General features: G+C 39.7%; 1 protein-coding gene across 7 annotated transcripts; it reads left to right on the top strand.

Annotated features, from left to right (window-relative positions):
* Positions 1-937: 937 nt before the first annotated feature.
* On the top strand, positions 938-4,551 carry LOC120255793. Of its 7 annotated transcripts, none has more exons than XM_039263602.1 (4): positions 967-2,193; positions 2,293-2,357; positions 3,077-3,202; positions 4,183-4,551. In XM_039263602.1, the coding sequence occupies exon 1, from the start codon at positions 1,111-1,113 to the stop codon at positions 2,179-2,181; it is 1,071 nt and encodes a 356-aa protein (XP_039119536.1). In that variant the 5' UTR covers positions 967-1,110; the 3' UTR covers positions 2,182-2,193; positions 2,293-2,357; positions 3,077-3,202; positions 4,183-4,551. The 7 variants fall into 7 exon arrangements, with proteins under 7 accessions (XP_039119543.1, XP_039119536.1, XP_039119522.1 ...); XM_039263588.1 differs by lacking the exon at positions 3,077-3,202 and having other exon boundaries at positions 2,293-2,381; positions 4,183-4,329; positions 4,448-4,551; XM_039263581.1 differs by lacking the exon at positions 3,077-3,202 and having other exon boundaries at positions 2,293-2,381; positions 4,183-4,329; positions 4,408-4,551.
* Positions 4,552-10,330: the final 5,779 nt, after the last annotated feature.

Here is a 10,330-nt window from a genome sequence, read left to right as displayed (position 1 = left end):
ACTAAGGTTTATATGAAGACATTAATATAAATTTTAATGTCTCTGTAACAACTTCACAACATTCTCACTGAAAAAGAAATGTCACACAAATAATTAGGATATTATTAGATCATTAATTGTGCTAAAAGGATATCAACTACATTGAAGTAATTTTATAGAAAAAATAGACACAATGAGCAAAAGTAAATGCAAAAACAATATAAATGATATATAAATGATGTTGAGACATCTTCATAACTTTGATTTGTGATTATTTGCTCGTAACTCCGACGGAATCAAAGCAAGCTATGAATACATAAATCTGAAACCTAATGAAAAACCAAGCTTTGAATACAAGCTCTGGAGTATCACGTTGCTTTCATACTTGGGATCACACTCTCATAGAGCACTCACAGTTCAACATGCTCTTGGATTATCAAGATTCTCGAATGTGAGGAAGAAGAAGGAGAAGAAGGATTTGGATTCTCGGATTTCGAGAGATGAAAAGAAGAAGAAGAAGAAGAAGAAGGAGTTGACGTGGTGGCTGATGTGGTGTTAGGATGGCACATGTGGCATTATAATCCAAGTGACACATGTCATTGGACATGTGACGTGGAAATCCGGCAACCATGTTGGATTGCCGGCGTCCACGTCAGAATAAATTCACCGGTCAGAATATATTCACCGGAATCCTTTGGGTAGGATCTCTTTGAAACAAAATAAAAATGGGGGATCATTTTGATATAAATTAAAATGCTGGTACCATAATCGGTTATAATTTGGTGATCAACAGTGATATTTATCTCAACAAAAGATAAGATTGTTTATTTTTTTATTTTTTTATTATTTATTTATTTTTATCGCCCCTATCTTTGCCTTTCTTCTTCTCCCTCCCAAAACGATATCATGAATCCCACCACCACCACCACCACCACCACCACCATCCTCCAACCTCCCAAACCTTCTCCTTCCTTCCTCCCTCTCCTCCCCTCCCATCTCCGTCTCCCTCTCTCCCCTCCTTCCCTCTCCTTCCCCCGATCCCTAATCCCCAATCCCAAATGCTTCGTCTCCGATTTCAGCTCCACCTTCAATCCCACGCCCGACCGCGCCGCCGCCGCCGCCGACGTCGACATGGTCCGCGGCCGCGACGGTGTCTGGTCCGCCCGCCAGCAAAAGGTCGTCGTCCTCTGGGACCTCGACAACAAGCCTCCCCGTGGCCCTCCTTACGAAGCCGCCGTCGCTCTCCGCCGCGTCGCCGGCTTCTTCGGCCACGTTGTCGACGTCTCCGCCTACGCCAACCGCCATGCCTTCGATCATCTTCCCCAGTGGATTCTCGATCAGCGGCGCGAGCGCCGCCGCATGGACATCCTCGAGCGCAAGGGCCTCTCTGTTCCTTCCGATCCCTACGTGTGTGGCGTTTGCGGCCGTAAGTGTCGCACTAATCTCGAGCTCAAGCGCCATTTCAAGCAGCTCCATGAGCGGGAGCGGCAGAAGAAGCTCGCGCGAATGCGGTCGCTGAAGGGGAAAAAGAAGCAGAAGTATAAGGAGAGGTTTTTGAGTGGGAATCATAAGTATGAGGAGTCGGCGAGGGAGTTGTTGACCCCAAAGACTGGGTATGGGTTGGCGTCGGAGCTCCGGCGAGCAGGGGTTTTTGTGAGGACTGTGGCAGATAAACCGCAGGCTGCTGATGCTGCACTCAAGCGGCAAATGCAGCATTCGATGGCCCGGGGAATGGATTGGATGGTATTGGTGTCTGATGATTCGGATTTCACTGATATGGTGAGGAGGGTGAAGGAGGCTGATCTCCGGACTGTGGTTGTTGGAGATGGACGGAGATCATTAGGCCGGCATGCTGATTTTTGGGTCCCTTGGATGAGGGTGGAGAATGGGGAGGTGGATGAAGAGTCTGTGTTTTCTGGGAGAAATGCAGTGCTTACTGATACGATGGATGTCGACGAAGAGGATGAGGAGTTAGAAGAGGGAGAGTTCTTTGTGCATGATTCTTCAAATTGGTATTATCAGAGTGGGGATGAAGACAGCACTCTTTTGGATAATGTTGTTGATGAGCTTTTTGGTCAGAATTCAGGGATTGGTGGTGTTAAAATCTCAGCTTTTTCAGAGGAGGAGATTGTGGATGATGCTGGTGATGCTTCTTTAAGGATTGCATATGACAGTGAGGAAGAGGAAGATGTTTTCATTTGATGCAGTAAAAAGGTAAATAATTTTCTAAGGAATGAGCATATCTAATATTTTTCTTTCAACTATTGGTATATAAATTCATGACTCTGATCTGGCTTGAGTTTAATTGTGCAGATTTGCATACCAGCTGATCTAGGGGATTCAATGGGCGATTTGCAAACCTGCAAATTCATGATGCAGTACATCCTTGTTTGTGACCTTTTGTATGTTTATTGAATTACACAATGTGTTATCTGTATATGACTTGCCCGATATTTATAGCTTTAGCGATCATCGTTCTAAATCTTGTGCCTCCCATCCAATTCATGTTAATTGCGACATGCTTTGAAAGTAACCTTGCAGAACAGTCACTGTTTGGACTCATCCATTGATTACTTTATACTCTTGAACTAGATATTTTATACAATCGAATTACATCAGCAAACCATTTTACATTATGAATTACTTGCCATGAAAGCAGTGTTGATTGACATTAGACAGGGGTGATTTGAACTAGAGAAATGACATTGATTCACCTGCTGATCACACTATATTAATTATTACACATGGAACATACGTGACATTGATCAGACATACAGTTTTATGATCTAAATTGTGACTATTAGTTGTTTTCAGCTGATTTCCTAGTTAAGATCTCTATCAATTTAATTCACCGCTTGAGTTAAGACTCTCAATTATTAATAATTGTATGAGCTGACATATCTGGGATTTGAATTTTCATTCTTTGGAACCATTAAGTTAATAGACATGGTTATATAGAACCTATAATCCAAAAAGTTCATATTTGATGTGCTTTGTCCTAAGCATTCAACTAGCTGGTTGTTTTTATCTTGTAAATTTGTAGTGCTAATTAAAAAAATTATCTAGTGTGATTTACTGACTAATGATTTATATTTAGTTTAGCTTTCCTATTGCTAGTTCTTGGAAGGACTCAGCATAGTGAGAAATGGCGTGCAACAACTGACTAAAATGGCCTGACGCATGAATGCCAATAGAGTCATGCTTCCTTGATGTACTTGATTTGGTAATTCTTTCTGAAAGACATTAATGCAAACAGAAAACATCTCGTGGCTAAGTTAAGTAGTACTACCATTGCAATCATTTCTTATTATTCAGAGTTACAGTTACCAAGTTCAAACATTTATTTGTTATCACTAATGACTCATTCTGCTGAGTCTACCTTGCAGTGATGTAGTAGTCTTTTTCATGTCTCATTGTAATTATGGGTCTCCTTAATTAGCTCATACTCCATTGGCATATAATATAAGTGTATAGGTGATACGTTTTCTAGAATGTATAGATATGGGCTGTCTGTCAACTTTGTATAGTGCTACCTCTATATCCATTTCAGACATGTTTGGATTTGCCAAAACTCCAGATAAGGAAGGTGTAACACTTGGCAAAAGTTCAGTGCTAGCTTTTTGTTCAAATAATTAAAATTATTAGCAAGCTGTAAGCAAATAACATGATCAAATTACAGTAAAGATCACTTAAATGGTGATATAACCTCTTGGATCAGAAAGTGACTTTTATGTTTTAAAACCCTACATTTAAAATAATCCCTGTATTCCATTTTCTGATTTTACTAAGTGATGCCATCCAGCATAGATCTATAACATGAAAAAAATAACACGAAGAATGTTTGTGACAGGAAGGTTTTTTCTTCTGCAGAAATCTGATTATGATGACATTTTATTTCTTCATGAAGTTTTTGATACTTATGTCTGGAATTGCTTCTTTAAGGTTATTTCTTGGTTACCATCTATCTTGCAATGCAGTATCTGCTTTCGTTTTAATTTTAAGAAAACAATGGAGATCATAGCAGTAGGTTGACCCAAGTGCTGGTTGATATAGGATTTTCATCATGTTGAATGAAAATGTACGAAAAGCATCAAATTGATCTTGGTGAAATGAGTCAAGTAGAAGATTAACACAATCTTAATGTATTACACAGTGAAATAATTTTCTGAAGTGAGAACTCAATGTGATGGTAATTATTGGCAGGTATGTTGATGCCCTGGTAGGATAAAAGGTGCAAATGTCTCCACAAAATCAATCAGCTTCAAATTCAAGCTATCTTAATGGCACCTTATTCTGCAGTGGAGAATCTAATCTCAATCTTTTCCTTTTGATCATCTCGCCATGAATATTGTGCGTGATTTTACTTTGAATCCTAGCCCTAATTCTTTTCATTGCTATTGTTGTAACTTTAGTTTGTTGGTGTATCAGATGGAATTAAAACAACTTTTTTTTTTTCGCGTCTTTTCAGCATAGAAAAAGGTTGTTAACTTTGGACATCAGTACCCACAGAGCCTTTGCTGGTTCCATATGTAACTATTCAACTCATCCTCTGATCTACTAACCTTTATTTTAGCATGAAGTATTTGATTCAATAATGTCATGAAAGGAGTTGATGGTTATTGCTTGATTATTTACATAATCGGGGATGATAAATACACACACAAAGTTGAACTCTCTTCATGACAAAGTATGTATCATCATGATATTATCATTAGATTCAAACAACAATATTATGAGTCATAAGAATGGTTATTAACCAACAAGACCAAATTACATATGGTTTAAACACGCTAACAAAGGGTTTAAAGAATCCAAACATTTATTCAACATTTGAACATTTGTTGCAGCATCGCAGCAATAGTTTTTTTATAATTCAAATTCAATTATTAATGTCATATTTAACTCTTCTCAACAGCATGAAGTTAGAGCATCATGAAGATTTAAAACTGTTACAAGAAATCTAAATGTTCTTTTAAAATGGCAATGATACAATGAAGTGATGGAGGATTGGTGGATTGAAATCATAGTGGACATGATACAATGAAGAAAGTAAAGAGAAGTGTGGGTAGGAGAACATGGAAGAAGTACTTAATCCATCATTAATTACAAGCATTACATCTCTAAGGGCACTAATTGGAAATAATGGCAATGATGATGGTTTAATAAAGTGGAATCTTAAATAGAGCCATTGAATTACCTTTGCTTGATGTTAGGTTATCTTTTTCAATCTAATTAGCACTTAGAAGTGAATTGTGTGGCTGAAGAGCATAGATTTGTGGATGTTGTTTCTATGAGGGCAGGGCACAACATTATTATAAGTAGATTAATGGCCAATCTTTTGGTTTAAAAATGGGTAGTTCTTCATTACACACATTAAGAGATTCAAGTCATCCTAGGAAGATAACTGATATCTAGTTGTGATCTGCCAAAGACAAATTTACTCTGAGACAAATTTCACTTCTAAGTGCTCTTCAAACCGAGAAAGCTAGGCAACCGGAGGCCTTAGCACTGGATCCTGAGAAGTATCTAAAGCAGCAGGGTGTGAGAGAGAGCTGTGAGTAGTTTGCTGGTTTCTCTCTTCTACAGTGTCGTCTTTGCTGGTTTCTCATCTTTCTTCCCCCCTTGCTATGGCGAGTGGGGGACAAACTCCCCTCCCCCCTTCCACTCACCCTCCACCTTCATCCTGGGCTCAAGTTGCTTCCTCTAGGAACAGATCCTATGAATCTTCACCTCTTCATAATCCTCAGTTGCTTGATAAGCTTAAGAACTCTTCTACTTCCTTTGTTAAGCTTGATGCCGACTCTCTTTCTCGAGCTCATCAAAAGTTTCAGCATGCTCTTTATGGGAAGTTCTTTGGGAAACCACCCCCATTTGACCAAGTGAGGAAATATCTGATGGCCAAATGGGCGATGGTTCGTGATCTCCAAATATCTGACCTGCCAAATGGGTTTTTGCTTATCCGTTGTGCTGTTTTTGAAGACATGCAAAAACTTCTCACTGAAGGACCTTGGACTCTCAATGGATTAACATTACAGCTTGCTTCCTGGAGACCTTTCTTTGAGCCGACTTTCGCGAAACTTTCCATCAGCTGATGCAGGGTTCAGTTGCATAACCTCCTGCAGAGGCGTGGGATGACGAATCTCTCGACAACATTACTTCTCATTTGGGTAATCTGTTGAAAGTTGATGAATTTACTCCGAAAACTAACTAGATCCAAAATTTGCCGGGGTTTGCATCGAAATTGACTGTCAAAACCCCTTTTGCGTGGTTTTTGGGTTGCCGAGCGATACTCATCGGGTATGTCGTTGTGGTTCTCTATGAAAGGCGCCTACGTTACGTTATTCTTGTGGGATCATTAGTCATGGAACCAACTCTTGCTCTCATTCAACAACAACCGGGAGAATCGGACTTTCTCCACCTCCCGTTTTCCACGGGGATCGGCGGTAAGTTCGGTTCGGACCGAGGATGTTGTTGAGGGAATGGAGATGGACTCTATTGGCAATAATCTACAAGGCGCTGTTAACCCTGTTGATTCCACACCGGATTCTAAATTTGGTTCTTGGATGTTAGTCTCCCGCCGGCGTGGTCGTGCCCGGGGCCGAGGAGCTAGCCATCGCTCCGATTCGGTGTCCGTTGGCGCAGCAGCCGAGGAGAATAGTGCTCATTCTCTTCCCCGAGGTGTTCCATCCCGATGTACCTGGGTTGGTGCCAAAAGTCATGGTAGGGGAGGCTCCTTTTCTTCTCGGGCTCCCCATTTTCAATATTATAATACGGATCAAGTTTCTATGGAGGATGATCTGACCCCTCGAGACCCGCACCCTGACGCTTCAGTTCCCCTGCCTCCTCGAAATGACATTCCCATCGCTCTACCTGACATAGAGGCCTCTCTCCTGATGCAAACCCTAGCACCATGTGAATCGAGACAGCCAGGCATAGCTTCTCTCCCTGACACGTCTTCGGTTCCCAATGTTGCTTTAATTAATTCATCTTTGACCCGTTCTGGGTCTCCTCCTCCTATCATGTACTCTTCGATCTTGAATACAACTAAGTTGGTTCCCCTTCGGAGACCCTCCACGCCATGGCTGTTGATCGTGTCATCACGGCTCTTGACGATGGGAACCTGGATGGTAGTGATCAAGAGGATGAGGATTCGGATGACTCGGAAGATGCCATGTCTGATGAAGATGATGGTCCCGACGACTCTATAACTCTTGTTCAGTACTAGGAAGAAGTCCGTAAAGAAACCTTGGCTCGTAAAAGCTCTCATGTGATGGGTTCCTCCTTGAAAAAAGGAAGAACGGACAATGGGAATTCTAGTTCTTGAATCTAGTTCTACACGTCCTTTGTCTTCGTTGATCTCTTTATTATGGAAGTCTTCTATCTGGTTTTCTTTGTTTTTTTCTTTTATCTTCTATTATATGGCTAACCCCAACATAATTTGCTGGAATTGTAGGGGGATCTCCTCCAAATCCACTTCTAATCGTGTTCGGTTCTTGATCAGGCATCATCGACCTCAGATCATTTGTCTTATTGAGACGCGAGCTAATGCTGATAGAACTGACCGTTTTTGCTCTAAAATCACTAAAAATTGGGAGTGGGCTGCTATTCTTGCAGACGGTTACTCTGGTAGCATCATTGTTCTATGGGATAAGTCCTTAGGACATGTTACCCCCATTGCTGTCTCTCGTCGTGCTCTTCATCTTGTCATTTCTTCCAATAATTCTCTCAATTGGGTTCTTTCAATCATTTATAACTCTAATCGTCTGATCTCTCAGCGTGCCCTTTGGATAGAATTATCCAGAATGACTACTATTGGTCTTCCTTGGCTCCTTTTGGGTGATTTCAACTCCATTGTCAACAGATCCGAACATCGTGGCGGGTCTTTTCGTTATTACTAGCGTAAAGCTACTGTTTTTTCTGAATTGATTGATAGTAATAATCTTTTTGACTTAAATTTTTCAGGGTTTCGGTTTACCTGGTGCAATAATCAGACCGGAAGTTCCCGACGTTGGGCTCGTTTAGACCGATGTTTGGTTAATTCTGCTTGGTTTACTATTTTTTCTAATTATTCTTTAACTCATTTACCTCGCATTTTTTCTGATCATGCTCCAATTCTCCTATCCATTACTCTTAATCCTATCCGAGGTAAACGCTCTTTTCGATTTAATAATTTTTGGTTAGAGTACATTGGGTGTCATGATGCGGTTCGCAAAGCTTGCTCTATTTCTCTTCATGGAAGCCCCATGCACGCTTTTGGCCACTTGTTATCTCGCTTGCGCTCTAAAATTGTTTCTTGGAGTGTTATAGGTCCCACCCTCTCTGAGACAGGCTATTAAAGAGACCTAATCTCCAATTAAACTTCTTGAAGAAACAAAGTGGATCTCGACATTCGAATCCAATTCTTCTCTTTTCGGAGTTATACTCCCGGTGTTTGCTTCTCGTAGATTTCAAAACTCTTCTAGATGGGCTCAGAAGGCTCATTTACTTTGGCTCAAGGATGGTGATAATAATACTTCTTTCTTTCACAATTCCGTCCGCATTCGTTCCCACTTCAATGTTATTTCTCAAATTTATGACTCCAATGGTTCCTATGTTACTAACCAGGATGATATTGAGAGCAGGTTTATTGACTTTAATTCCAACCTCTGAAGGGATAACCCATATATTAATTTTCTAGATGTTTATAATGCCTTACCGCATGATCTTCCTACTATTTCTGATTTTGATGGTTTTAATCTTATTAAAGATGTTTCTCGCGAAGAAGTTTTTTCTGCTCTTAATGAGCTTCCCTCAGGTAAATCCCCTGGTCCTGATGGTTTTAATGCATAATTTTATAAGTTCTTCTGGTCTGATTTAGGTGATCGTTTATTTGAGGCCATTCGGTACTTCTTTGACAACTCTACTATGCCTGACTCTTGGGGGAGGACATATATTACTCTTATTCCGAAAAAAGATCATCCAAGGTATGTTACAGATTATTGTCCTATTTCATTATGCAATGTTTGCTATAAAATTGTTTCTAAAATCCTTGCAAATCAGCTTAAGTGTGTTCTTCCCAAATTAATTAGTCATGAGCTGGTAGGTTTTGTTTCTGGCCGTTGTACTTTTGATAACATCTTAGCTCTTCAAGAGACTGTTCACTCTTTGGAACATAGCACGAATGATCCCCCTAGGATGTTAACTAAAATTGATATAGAAAAAGCATATGATACGCTTAGTTGGAGTGCAATTCTTGCCACATTAGCCAAAATGAACTTTCCTAATACTTGGAATTCTTGGATTGCTGCTTGTCTTAAGTCTAGCTCTTTCTCTATTATCATTAATGGTTCCCCTTCTTCCTGGATTACCTCGTCTAGAGGTATTCGTCAAGGAGATCCAATTTCATCTTATCTTTTCATTTTGGTCTCTCAAAATCTTTCCTCCTTGCTTAACCATTCTATGAATTTAGGCTTGATTCCAAGTTTTGACTCTAGACTCTCTTTTAATTTTAATCATCTTATGTATGCTGATGATTTAGTTATTATTACCAGAGCTACTAGATTTGCCGCCAGAAATATCAAACTCTGTTTGGATTTCTATGCCTCTTTGACCGGTCAAAAAGCTAATGCTTCTAAATCATCTATTTATTTACCTTCCTGGTTTAATTCTAGGGTTGCTAGAAGTATTAAAGATATTTTGTGTTTCCCTATTGCTTCTTTCCCCTCTCGTATCTAGGAGTTTTGATTTCCCCATTTAAGTTGAATGTGTCTTATTTTAAACCTTTAGTTGATCGTATTAATCGTACCAGTGCTAGGTGGAAGAATCTCAAACTTTCTTTAGCAGCCAAATCCACTTTGATTAATTCTTCTCTTCTTGCCATTCCTACATATTATTTATCTATCTATCCTATCCCTGACAGCATTCTTAAGGACATCACTAAAATTGTTAAGAACTTCTTTTGGCATAAATGTGGCAATGGAAAGGGCATCCACGTAGTTTCTTGGAGTCGTATAACTGATCAAAAAACTGAGGGGGGTTTTGCTATTCGAAATTTGTTTATTGTCAAACATTCTCTGAAGGCTAAGCTTGTTTTCAATTACTTGAATTCTGATGACTTTATTTGGGTTCATATTGCTCATCTTAAATATGGTTTCATTAATTTCTGGAAAGATTCTGTCCCTAGAAATTGTTCTGGTCCTTCAAAGGTATTTATCAAACTGCTTATGTTCTCAAGCCTTTTTGTGGGATTAAATCTGTTAACCCTTCTATTACTTCTTTCCTCTATGATCCTTGGTGTGGAGAGATTCCTCTTGCTTTCAAACCGACATTTTTAAATATGCATTTTGATTTTGAATCTCTTCTTTGTTCTGAT

This window comes from Dioscorea cayenensis, chromosome 3 (assembly GCF_009730915.1).
Source record: "Dioscorea cayenensis subsp. rotundata cultivar TDr96_F1 chromosome 3, TDr96_F1_v2_PseudoChromosome.rev07_lg8_w22 25.fasta, whole genome shotgun sequence".
Lineage (NCBI taxonomy): Eukaryota > Viridiplantae > Streptophyta > Magnoliopsida > Dioscoreales > Dioscoreaceae > Dioscorea > Dioscorea cayenensis.
Note: the sequence above shows the minus strand (reverse complement) of the source record. Positions and strands in the feature narration are given on the sequence as shown.

Excerpts from the sequence above, each read along its gene's own strand:
- LOC120255793 (XM_039263609.1), top strand. The coding sequence starts at position 1,111 with ATGGTCCGCGGCCGCGACGGTGTCTGGTCCGCCCGCCAGCAAAAGGTC.